Source organism: Centruroides sculpturatus, unplaced genomic scaffold (assembly GCF_000671375.1).
Source record: "Centruroides sculpturatus isolate CEXI.00-Female unplaced genomic scaffold, Cexi_2.0 scaffold952, whole genome shotgun sequence".
Classification (NCBI taxonomy): domain Eukaryota; kingdom Metazoa; phylum Arthropoda; class Arachnida; order Scorpiones; family Buthidae; genus Centruroides; species Centruroides sculpturatus.
The window spans coordinates 124,146-138,289 of record NW_019385087.1 but is presented as its reverse complement, the minus strand read 5'-3'; the positions used below and the strand labels follow the sequence as shown (position 1 = coordinate 138,289).

Below are 14,144 nucleotides of genomic sequence, written 5' to 3'. Positions count from 1 at the left end.
AACTGTGTCAGCAGATTTGCTACATCCTTAATAGCAGCAGAATCCTCAAACGCGTATCTCCCTCATCTGACGGTGTCACAGTTTGACTATTCAGTCAGAGATACCAGAACTAGAACTTGCAGATCAACAGCAGGAGTCATATAATCTACCCATTGAAATACTAATTGGATCCAAATTTTATTGGCTATTTGTCAAAACTAAAAGCCCCATCCACATAAATGACACCCTGACATTAGTCCCCCCTCACTTTGGCTGGATTTTGAACAGCAACCGGACTAATGTCTCAATTCACCCAGTCCAGGTTAATTGCGTTACAACCCCTTTGGATCTGATACTATGGTCAATGTGGGATCTGGACATCCTTGGCATCTGAGAGTCAGAAGAGGTCATTGACCAGCCACAATGCACATCTGCTCGATGGCTTCTGTCACTCCTTCCAGATCAAGGGAGGAAGGGCAGAGGTTCGTCTGCCCTGGAAACAGAACATCCGCCTCATGGATACAAACCACACAACTGTTCTGCGACATTTTGAGGCCCTACATTGCAGATTCAGCAAAGATATAGAATTCAGCAATATGTACACCTGCCACATGCTCAACTACTTCTCCAATGGTCATGTGAAACAGGTTGACAAACAAGCAAAATTACAATAGACCTACTACCTGCCACACCACGCAACAATCCGAAGCAAACACAATACTGCCAAATGGCGTATCATATTTGATGCATCTTCTCATGCAAAAGGGCATCCTGCCCTCAATGATGCCTTGGAAGTGGATCCCAACCTGATGACAAACATCTAGCAACAATACTCTGCTTTCATCTTTACAAAAGGGCATTAGTGGGAGATGGCAGTCAAGCCTTTCTCCAGCTGATCTTGCATCCTGATGACCAAGATGTCACCCGCTTCTTCTGGTTTAAGGTGGTCACAGACGAAAGGGAACATCTACACACTATGAAGAAATTGAATTGGCTGCCTACCAGTTCCAATGGCTGCCTTTCAGACTAGTATCCAGTCCATTTCTCCTGTCAGCCACTTTCCAGGAACACGTAGCCAGCTCCATACCACAGCCAGCTACCCCTCAGCTGCCCAAATATTGGACAAAGGTCTATATATGGACAACTTCTCAGCAGGAGACAATACTAACCCTGCCATCATACAAATATATCAGGACATTATAGGTATGATGGGTCAGATTCACCTTCCCATGGCAAAATGGGCTACCAATTCTGAATTGCCGAAGGAGTTCTGAAAAGACAAGAACATAGCATACGCTCAGAAAACACGAGTTCTCGGAGTAGACTGGGACACCTTAAAGAATGAACTCCTTACAGACTACAATGACATTGTTTCAGATGCTGTGGAACACCCCGGTACGAAATGCCTGCTACTTGCCACATCATCTCACTTCTATGACCTATCTATATTTTTTTTGCACCTATCTATATTACAGGAAATAATCGTTTTTCAAGACACTTGGCTCTGAGGACTCCAATGGGATGAAGTCTTGCCAGCAGATATCTCAACTTGTTGGAAACAGTGGCTAGAAGACCTACAACACTTGTCATTTGTGTCTATACCAAGATGGATTAAAACAAGTCTAAACCTACATTTAGCAAGAATTCATGTCTTCTGTGATACTAGCGTTTGTACCAATCTTCCATCAGGCACCTCTACATGTCTTCTCTGCAGCAAAGCTCATCTAGCCCCCATCAAAAGGATTACCTTACCCTGGCTAGAATTACTTGCAGCCTTAGTGGGTTGTAACCTACTAAAATGCATTACTACTGAAACCAACCTTCAAAGGAGCGTCAGTAATTAAAATACAGAAATAATTAGTATTTTCAACATTTATAGAATGTCATCTACAGGCCGAGAACAAATTTTAGAACATTGATATACAGTCTTAAATTTATCATTAATATGTTCTAATTAGAACATAATGTACCATTTAAATTTTAGCATGTATCAGTTATACATCTGTATGTGTATATCTTTCTACCCCAACATTAGAAGCATAGAAAAGGGATCTCATTTTCATAAACCTACACATCCCATATCTTGGATTTGTGTCCTTGCACATCACCTGGAAGTTTTGAAAAATAGGATTTAATCTTCCAATAAAAGCACAGTTGCCCTTATTCAGAATATTGTGTGTTGTTTTGAAGCATCAAAAAATTTTATTATGTAGAAAAACAAATATAGCAAATTAGACTACAGCCCTTTTTGTAATTCTCAATTTTAATCAATTTTCATTTTTAGAAAATTTGAAAAAATTAAGCATTAGTATTAATATAAATTATATATTGATATAAATAATCACTTTTTACAACAAACGCATGATTTATAATAAGAATGCAGTTTACATTTAAAAAAAAAAGTGGATAAAAACATTACCATGAGAATGAAGAGACTAGTTAGTCTTCCTTGTCATATAGGAACTATTTCACATAAAATAATAAATTACCATTATATAAACTATTACTAAATAAACAATTTTCTTTTTCAATTCTATCATGTTGCTAAAAAGAAAAGATACATACATCAATACTTTCTAAGGATTTTTCTAAATATCCAAAGTTTGCTCAAAACAATATTTTTGAGAAATAAATCACTATTTCTTTTTCTTTATTAAATCCTAAATTTTATATTTTTTTTGTTAAGATGCAAGTTAGACATCAAACAGTTCACAAAAAATTTGAAATTATGTTTTTAAATTTATGTAAATGCAATTATGTACACTTACTTCTCTGCTTTCTTGGAGACAAAATAAAAATCCCTCTCATAATACAAAATATTTTCATGCTTTCAATTCATCACATTATGAGTACAAAAAGTTTAACAATAATTTTGTATTCCTGATGATGGACTGAGAGGCCAAATATAAAATTACTTGAGTTAAGAAACTTCATTTTATTTTTCTCCAAGAAAGCAGACCTGTGTGTGCTAAGATCAATGGAAATAACTTCTTAATGTAATTAAATGTAATGTAACTTAAATAACTAATTTTTCAATGTTTATTTTAAAAAACTTTTTAAATACTTTCAAACTTAAAAAAAATACCACATATTTTTTAATATAAAGATAAAATAATGATATCTGTAATGTGGTTGAAGTTTTTTTAAGATACAAAAAGGAAATCAATCTTCCTGTAAAAATTCAATAATTTAAATTTAAAAAAAAAATCTTTACGAATTACAAATATACAATATACATAATAATAATTTTTCATGAGTCTTGAGCAAGAATATAAACAATAATTATAGTCAAATCTAATAAATAAATCACAACATATATTTTTCTATTATAAATATAATTCATAAATTTTTAAGATTTTCTTACAGGATGGGGTTGGTTTCTCCAAGAATCAAATTCATCATCCTTCACCATATCCTTTGGACCATTTGATACTAAAATATAAAAAAAATACATATTTTTAGTTAAGTTAAATTAACTTAATAATAATTACATAAAATTGTCTCTGTTAAAGTAATACAAACTAATGGAAATTTACTATCATATGAATCAAAGTCAATTATTCATTTGCTTCATAAACATATGTAATTATTAATTAACTCACTCATTTGCTATATCAATTAACTCCACAACACAAAAAGTATTGATAAAAATAATATACATTCTTTTCTTTAAATTTAAATAAACATTGTAGAATGTATTATTACAAGTGTAGCTTTTATCTAATAACATTTAAAATAATAATGATTATTCCAAATATATACTATTTTCCATTTTTTGCATAACTAAGAAAGTTAATTGACGTAGCCTGTAAACAGCTTGATTATTTCTTTAATTCAATACAAAGAAAAATTACTTATTTCACAAATATAATCATATTTTTTAAATTGAGCAATTATGCAAATGAGAATCATTTGTGTAATTCTTAAGCATTAGCCTCTGTAAATCATATCAATTACATATCAAATAAATGACTACTTCATAAATAGACTATATCTCAAATTTCTTTGGAGATTTCACCCAAGAAAAACCATCTTTAGATATTATATTAAANCCTTTTTGGACAGTTTTGTCTTTTATTTTATTAAAAATAATTCTCCATCGGACGAACTTTTACAGATGTTATATGAATGTTATTAAAATCATCATAAAATGGATTTTACAGTATAAATTAAATTAATAATAGTAGTGACATCATGCCTTAGTCTCAAAAATGGCAATCAGTAATGTCATTGCTGTAGCTAAGCAAGATGAAATGTTGAACAGTGAAGCTACAGCTCTCATGTTCTTATTGAAACATTAAAAACTAAAGGTTTATCTGTATCAATAATCAAAAAGATTTCCACCAAAGAAGAGAATGCCACAATTGTAAACACTGATAAGCCTTATTATATCTAGACTCACACCCAAATTTAAATGGGACGAGGCTACCCAAATACACAGGGTATTCGACAGACAACATATAAGAGCATTAGAGGCCGCAGAAATCTACAGGGCCAACATAAGAGGAGCATGCATCAACACGAATTACATTCCTGTACCAAATGCACAGAAGTATTATTTAGACTCTTATAGGAATATACGTTGCTTACTATACATCACAGACATTGTTCGAACAGATTAAAAATTTTTTTTAATTATGTTCACCAGCTACGTTCTATAAATAGAACAGTTATTTTCATTTGACTTTTCCTGAAGAAGACCTATTAAGAAGTGGCCGGAAATGTTCAAATGTTAAATTTGGGCGTTTTGCTGGAAATTTTGTGTTTAGGTGAGTCCATATATATGGTTCCAGTTTATTGTTGTAGTTTTTATGTATGAGCCTATTATATCATTGACATTTTCTACATCTGGAAAGAAACAACCATGAAGCTTAAACAGTAGTACAGATAGTAGAGCTTCACTATATCATATTTTTAACATAAAATGCCAAGTTTAAATATGGTAAAATAGATAACAGAAATTTTATCTAAAAAGAACCATAGTTCTTTGTCTATTCTCAAGTAGACATAATTTAAAACAGTATAGTAAAGAACTGTCAGATACTTTATTTATTTAGATGAAACATGGTAAGTCAACATCATGGCAAAAGTAAACAGTGGAACAATGGTAGACTTATTTGTGATTGACAAATTCATATTGGTAAAGGTCATCAATTAATTTTGATTTATGCTGGAAGTATAAATGGTTTGGCACCAAATGCCAAACCCTTATTTCAATTAAAAACAAACTGAAGTAATTATAACAATGAAATAAATAATGCTTGTTTTCATGGTTTGAAGAACAACTTTTGCCAAATATTCTAAAAAAGGACAATGCTTCTCCCTTTACCATTCAATAAAATTAGAAAAACTTCATCATGACTACAAACACATTAAATGATTATGTGGTTAAATAAATAAATAAATAATTGCTCATTCTTATAATATATTCAAGGCAAATTTAGATATATAATTAAACTATATAAACCAAAACAGGTTTATGAAATTAATGAATCAGAGATCTTGATAAGAATATGTTTTACATTTACCTCCCTAAAATTGTGACTTACAACTGAAAGAATCAATTATAGCAAAAAATGCATTATTTAAACTTACTGATAAAGAACAATTGACATTTTCTGACATCAATAGTATTACAGCTAAGCATGTTTTAAATATTGAATATTTATATTGAGAATCAGACCACTTAATTGAAGAATATGTCAAGCCATTTATCATTAATATTTTAGATTCAGAATACCAGTAATAGTGGAATCTTGGATAACAGAAATTCCCAGAACACCCAAGTTGATTGTGCATAATTTTAAAAATCCTTTTAAAAACTATTACAACAGTTCTTTTTAGAACAAACATTTTGATAAAGGGTAGCCAATTCAATAAAAAAAAAAACAATCATATTAGACAAATAACTTTTAAATACACAAGTTTTGATATTTAGATTATAATTATCTGATATTAACACAAATTGTTCAACTAATATAACCTATTATGCTAATAAGTTTCCCTTATTTTTGTTACTTTATGAAAATATTTTATGCTTTTAATGTAAATAAGATTGTTAATACTAAACTCACAACTTTTGTATTATATTAACTTTAGTAAATGAGAAAATTCATATAAAATTTATTTTCTAAAATGATTTTCTTATCAAATCATGAGAAATTTAAACAAAATCATAATTTATAAGGTGCATATAACAATTTAAGTATAAATGAATGTGTAGAGAGAGTAGTGACCCTAGAAAAATGCACTGTGTATATCTTCAAATGCTTAGAGTCACTTTAACATTCTGCAAATGGATAAAATTATTTATTTTGTATGACACTTGATAGATACAATTAGGATAATTAAATATGTTTAAATAAAAATTTTCTAAATCCTTACAGAAATTTGCTTTCTCTTGAATAATATAATTGTCAAAATTACAAAATAAATTAACTAACATGCATTAAAATCTTACTATTGAAAATACAGACCTTTCATCTACTTAACAATAGCACAAAGATTTTTGTCAGTGACAAACAAACAAAGATTTGTTTAGCCATCACTTTATTTTAAAATAATGTTTCACTCAACCATTTGAATAATTCCACTGTCCTAATTTTACAATGAGGATGTTTAGTTATGACTTTCCTCGTGACTATCATCTAAAGACATTGTGTCAAACACATGATCACTTCAATGATCTTACATCTGTACTTCAACATATTTCAACAAGAATAAGACATTGATTGCATATGAATCTGGCATCTTCAATTTAGTATCAAAAGGAAGGAAACTTGATAAACATTATCATTTAATAAAACAAAATTGGAGCAATAACATTTGTAGATAGGTAACAAAGTGTTTCAGCATTATTACTCTTAACAATTCTGGGAAATCTTTCATGTAACACATGACAAATTTCAAATATGCCATAATATAATGAGCTATTGTGAGCGCATTGGCTGCATAAAAACAATAATTTTGTTCCGAATTTGTAAAATTAATATTTAAGAGCACATTAAATCCTAAATATAGAAATTGCTAATTTAAGTTGGACTGCTATTAATAAATAATCAAATTTCCAAGATAATAAAATAAAATAATTGAAGTTCAAAATATCAAATAAATGATTATGTATGTTTAAAAAATTAAGGTCTGCAGAGTATATGATTTATATAATGAAATCACAGTTTAATATAGATTCCAGAAAGACATGCCACTCTAAAAATAGCTAATTTGTTCCACAAGGTTAAATTAAGTTTTTAACAAATATAATTCCAAAATTATACTTTCTATAACAATTATTCATGTGCAAATTCATCTAGCAAGTCAAATTTAATAATAATAATAATAATAATAGTCTGCATAGTGAGTTAGTAAACAAAATTATACATTGATCTATAAATTTAGAGATAAATCAAGATGTTTATTTATATATAAGAACAAATATTAAGCTGTAGGCTGCATGATCACAATGAGAAAAATTTGTTTGAGAAAATCAATCTATGGCTTTTTGATATATTATGATAGTAATATTTGTTGAGTTTCTTGTTATTATATTGGGTTGTTCGGAAAGTAATTTCATTTTTCTTCCATGGAAATAACAAAATGTTTTTATAATAAATAAATATTTTATTGAATTATATATCGACCATTTTGGTCAAATACCTGTTGTCATCATTTCTGGTAGTAGCATGATTTCACATTCATAAAAGTTTTGATCGTTGCTTACAAAAAACTGATCCAAGTGATTTTTGACATTGTCATTTCAAGTAAATGTCTTACAGTTAAAAAAAACTTGTAATAGACCGGAACAAGTACTAATCTGAATGTGCTTGATCTGGCGAATATGGTTGGTGTGATAGCACTTCCCATCTAAGTTATAACAGTTTCTGATGNTGAGTGGTGTGCAATATTTTTCCCTTAATTAATCTAATCCAATACATAATCTTTTCACATTATGTATTAATTAATAGCATTTTTAAGAAATATGGCTTATCCTCCCAATCATTCCCCACTTAATGTCTGTAAGATTAGCCAAGATGATACTCAATTTTTTGCAACTGTTGCCACATTTTTTCCACTGCAAAATTCTCTCTTAAACCTCATTCATGCAATCAAACATATTCAGAATCTCTGCTTCTTGGTTGAAATGTTGGTCAGATGCAATCAATTTTTATTATCTAAGACAGCTTAAGATAAGCTTAAAACATATTTTAAACAAAAATTAGCTTGTGAGGGATGCTATGATGAGGGCACCCTTCAACAGCAAGAAGGAGTGTTAGTAGTCAGTCATGCAACAAGAGAGTAGTTGGACCGTTGTCCCACCATTAACAGTGTAACCGATCCTGAACGGACAATAAATGTATTGTTCACAGCCTCACCCCTTTGTCTGCGTTATTGCGCATAGTCACAACATATTGGTGCCATGACCAGGATTAGTGATACTCAACGAGGATCAAGAACTTTCCCGTCTTAATTTGAACATTACCGCTCATACCATTGCTTCCGCAAGCAAAACTATCAATACTTTCAAACACAAAATTTGGACAGAACTGACGTTGACAGGTACAAGCTTTACTTGGTACTACCATTAACCACTCCGTTGTCATTCCGCTCATCGCTACATGCCTTCACCGTTATATTGCCATGTGCGTTCTCCGTCATATTGCCCTGTCTTCTCTGTTGGCAGAACTGATTTCGTTACTCAACCATCATTATCGACCGAAATATGACCGAGACATCTCCGACCAGAATGAATTCAAATTCCAACAAGGAATTGAGCAAGCTCCAACGCCGCCACAATACCGTAAGAATGTACATGACAAAGATGATTGGCAAGGTCTATGCCATTTCTGACTTGATGCCATCTGACGAAATCAAACTGTCCCACGACATGTTGAACAAATGGTACAGGGAATTAAAGATATTAGATGAGGCCATTCACGATAAACTCAAGGACATAGAAAAGAAACCAATGCCACTATCTGTAAAGAGAGGGAAGAATCCACCAGACTCGCTGTGATTAGAGTCCAACAAGTTCTCGACTGCAGGAACACCATATCCAACCTGACTATGGCGAGTCCCATAAGTCCAGACTCCACTTCCCTTACCAGTCAACCATAGGCGACCACTCACACTAGATTGCTGTCTTGGTTCTTGAATCATTTGAAGGTGAAATCACTAAATGGCAACGCTTCTGGAAACAGTTTGCAGCAGCTATTGATGAGGATTCTAACATACTGGACATTGAGAAGCATGTCTTTCTTCGGAAAAGTCTCCAAGGAGAGACAAAGCACTTAGTAGATTGCATTGCCATAACTGCAGAGACATATGCTGAGACCAAGGAACAACTATTGAAAATATATGGAGATAAGAACCATATAATTCAGGCACACATCGACTACATAGGGTCTGCAACCTCTGATCCATCCTACAGCCATTGAATTGAACAACCTTTTTGTTGAGTGCAATAATAGGGTACATGCTCTGAAAGCCCTGGGAGAGCCCATCAGCCACTATGGATGCATCCTAACACCAAAAATCCTTCAGGCCTTCCCAGATTCCTTGTGTGAACGATGGCTTGTCCACGCTCGTCATAAGAGTACTAGTGAGTCCAACCTGGAACAATTGCTGAAGTTTGTGGAAGATGAAATAACGATATCATTACCACAGCTACTATCCACGGACCACAGGATCAGTTTCTCACAAGAGAAGAACCCCCGAGCTTTGGCAGCCACTTTAGTGATCCGGACAAGGAATAAGTCTACAATAAGAAACACCAAAAGGAGAGGATCCTCCCATCCTCCGTGTGCCTTCTGCAACAGCTTACACCAGTTCAGTTTTGACTGCACACATAACAAATCTGATTAGTCTTGCGCAGCGAAACTCCGCGAGACTAACCATTGTTTTCTGTGCCTAGGCCAAAATCACACTGCTCACAACTGCCCGATAAGGAAAACTAACATGTCAACAATGTAGCTGCAATCATCATATCTCAATATATGAGACAAACCCAACACAAACCCATATGACAGTTGCAGCTAACAGATCAATACAACGTGCAACCCAACTCATAACATTCACTCTGGTTTTTGTTCCCTCAACCATTAATACATCTCAAGCCACAGTGAGTAAAATCGATGTACACTCTGACTTTACATATCTACAGACAACTCGAGTTTGGATTCATGGAGCAAACAGTACCGCCAGAGAAGTTAGATGTGTCTTAGATCCGAGAAGCCAAAGGAGTTTCATTGGCACCCCCCCTCATTTACTTGTTAGAACTGGATGTGATTGGATACGAACCATTGGCAATTCAAGCCTTTGAATCAGATGCCAGCATCTAAACATCACATTGTCGAGTAAGACTCACTCTATCTAACTGTGTCAGCAGATTTGCTACATCCTTAATAGCAGCAGAATCCTCAAACGCGTATCTCCCTCATCTGACGGTGTCACAGTTTGACTATTCAGTCAGAGATACCAGAACTAGAACTTGCAGATCAACAGCAGGAGTCATATAATCTACCCATTGAAATACTAATTGGATCCAAATTTTATTGGCTATTTGTCAAAACTAAAAGCCCCATCCACATAAATGACACCCTGACATTAGTCCCCCCTCACTTTGGCTGGATTTTGAACAGCAACCGGACTAATGTCTCAATTCACCCAGTCCAGGTTAATTGCGTTACAACCCCTTTGGATCTGATACTATGGTCAATGTGGGATCTGGACATCCTTGGCATCTGAGAGTCAGAAGAGGTCATTGACCAGCCACAATGCACATCTGCTCGATGGCTTCTGTCACTCCTTCCAGATCAAGGGAGGAAGGGCAGAGGTTCGTCTGCCCTGGAAACAGAACATCCGCCTCATGGATACAAACCACACAACTGTTCTGCGACATTTTGAGGCCCTACATTGCAGATTCAGCAAAGATATAGAATTCAGCAATATGTACACCTGCCACATGCTCAACTACTTCTCCAATGGTCATGTGAAACAGGTTGACAAACAAGCAAAATTACAATAGACCTACTACCTGCCACACCACGCAACAATCCGAAGCAAACACAATACTGCCAAATGGCGTATCATATTTGATGCATCTTCTCATGCAAAAGGGCATCCTGCCCTCAATGATGCCTTGGAAGTGGATCCCAACCTGATGACAAACATCTAGCAACAATACTCTGCTTTCATCTTTACAAAAGGGCATTAGTGGGAGATGGCAGTCAAGCCTTTCTCCAGCTGATCTTGCATCCTGATGACCAAGATGTCACCCGCTTCTTCTGGTTTAAGGTGGTCACAGACGAAAGGGAACATCTACACACTATGAAGAAATTGAATTGGCTGCCTACCAGTTCCAATGGCTGCCTTTCAGACTAGTATCCAGTCCATTTCTCCTGTCAGCCACTTTCCAGGAACACGTAGCCAGCTCCATACCACAGCCAGCTACCCCTCAGCTGCCCAAATATTGGACAAAGGTCTATATATGGACAACTTCTCAGCAGGAGACAATACTAACCCTGCCATCATACAAATATATCAGGACATTATAGGTATGATGGGTCAGATTCACCTTCCCATGGCAAAATGGGCTACCAATTCTGAATTGCCGAAGGAGTTCTGAAAAGACAAGAACATAGCATACGCTCAGAAAACACGAGTTCTCGGAGTAGACTGGGACACCTTAAAGAATGAACTCCTTACAGACTACAATGACATTGTTTCAGATGCTGTGGAACACCCCGGTACGAAATGCCTGCTACTTGCCACATCATCTCACTTCTATGACCTATCTATATTTTTTTTGCACCTATCTATATTACAGGAAATAATCGTTTTTCAAGACACTTGGCTCTGAGGACTCCAATGGGATGAAGTCTTGCCAGCAGATATCTCAACTTGTTGGAAACAGTGGCTAGAAGACCTACAACACTTGTCATTTGTGTCTATACCAAGATGGATTAAAACAAGTCTAAACCTACATTTAGCAAGAATTCATGTCTTCTGTGATACTAGCGTTTGTACCAATCTTCCATCAGGCACCTCTACATGTCTTCTCTGCAGCAAAGCTCATCTAGCCCCCATCAAAAGGATTACCTTACCCTGGCTAGAATTACTTGCAGCCTTAGTGGGTTGTAACCTACTAAAATGCATTACTACTGAAACCAACCTTCAAAGGAGCGTCAGTAATTAAAATACAGAAATAATTAGTATTTTCAACATTTATAGAATGTCATCTACAGGCCGAGAACAAATTTTAGAACATTGATATACAGTCTTAAATTTATCATTAATATGTTCTAATTAGAACATAATGTACCATTTAAATTTTAGCATGTATCAGTTATACATCTGTATGTGTATATCTTTCTACCCCAACATTAGAAGCATAGAAAAGGGATCTCATTTTCATAAACCTACACATCCCATATCTTGGATTTGTGTCCTTGCACATCACCTGGAAGTTTTGAAAAATAGGATTTAATCTTCCAATAAAAGCACAGTTGCCCTTATTCAGAATATTGTGTGTTGTTTTGAAGCATCAAAAAATTTTATTATGTAGAAAAACAAATATAGCAAATTAGACTACAGCCCTTTTTGTAATTCTCAATTTTAATCAATTTTCATTTTTAGAAAATTTGAAAAAATTAAGCATTAGTATTAATATAAATTATATATTGATATAAATAATCACTTTTTACAGCAAACGCATGATTTATAATAAGAATGCAGTTTACATTTAAAAAAAAAAGTGGATAAAAACATTACCATGAGAATGAAGAGACTAGTTAGTCTTCCTTGTCATATAGGAACTATTTCACATAAAATAATAAATTACCATTATATAAACTATTACTAAATAAACAATTTTCTTTTTCAATTCTATCATGTTGCTAAAAAGAAAAGATACATACATCAATACTTTCTAAGGATTTTTCTAAATATCCAAAGTTTGCTCAAAACAATATTTTTGAGAAATAAATCACTATTTCTTTTTCTTTATTAAATCCTAAATTTTATATTTTTTTTGTTAAGATGCAAGTTAGACATCAAACAGTTCACAAAAAATTTGAAATTATGTTTTTAAATTTATGTAAATGCAATTATGTACACTTACTTCTCTGCTTTCTTGGAGACAAAATAAAAATCCCTCTCATAATACAAAATATTTTCATGCTTTCAATTCATCACATTATGAGTACAAAAAGTTTAACAATAATTTTGTATTCCTGATGATGGACTGAGAGGCCAAATATAAAATTACTTGAGTTAAGAAACTTCATTTTATTTTTCTCCAAGAAAGCAGACCTGTGTGTGCTAAGATCAATGGAAATAACTTCTTAATGTAATTAAATGTAATGTAACTTAAATAACTAATTTTTCAATGTTTATTTTAAAAAACTTTTTAAATACTTTCAAACTTAAAAAAAATACCACATATTTTTTAATATAAAGATAAAATAATGATATCTGTAATGTGGTTGAAGTTTTTTTAAGATACAAAAAGGAAATCAATCTTCCTGTAAAAATTCAATAATTTAAATTTAAAAAAAAAATCTTTACGAATTACAAATATACAATATACATAATAATAATTTTTCATGAGTCTTGAGCAAGAATATAAACAATAATTATAGTCAAATCTAATAAATAAATCACAACATATATTTTTCTATTATAAATATAATTCATAAATTTTTAAGATTTTCTTACAGGATGGGGTTGGTTTCTCCAAGAATCAAATTCATCATCCTTCACCATATCCTTTGGACCATTTGATACTAAAATATAAAAAAAATACATATTTTTAGTTAAGTTAAATTAACTTAATAATAATTACATAAAATTGTCTCTGTTAAAGTAATACAAACTAATGGAAATTTACTATCATATGAATCAAAGTCAATTATTCATTTGCTTCATAAACATATGTAATTATTAATTAACTCACTCATTTGCTATATCAATTAACTCCACAACACAAAAAGTATTGATAAAAATAATATACATTCTTTTCTTTAAATTTAAATAAACATTGTAGAATGTATTATTACAAGTGTAGCTTTTATCTAATAACATTTAAAATAATAATGATTATTCCAAATATATACTATTTTCCATTTTTTGCATAACTAAGAAAGTTAATTGACGTAGCCTGTAAACAGCTT

At 32.6% G+C, this 14,144-nt stretch overlaps 1 protein-coding gene across 4 annotated transcripts in view; it reads right to left on the bottom strand.

The window, feature by feature from the left end:
- The window catches only part of LOC111634499 (YTH domain-containing family protein 1-like), a 116,038-nt gene that overhangs the window by 67,411 nt on the left and 34,483 nt on the right, over positions 1-14,144 (bottom strand). For all 4 annotated transcript variants that reach the window (XM_023379294.1, XM_023379291.1, XM_023379292.1 and 1 more), the window contains one exon: positions 13,690-13,757. In XM_023379294.1, coding sequence (XP_023235062.1) covers positions 13,690-13,757 — 68 coding nt within the window. The remainder of the gene's footprint in view (positions 1-13,689; positions 13,758-14,144) is intronic.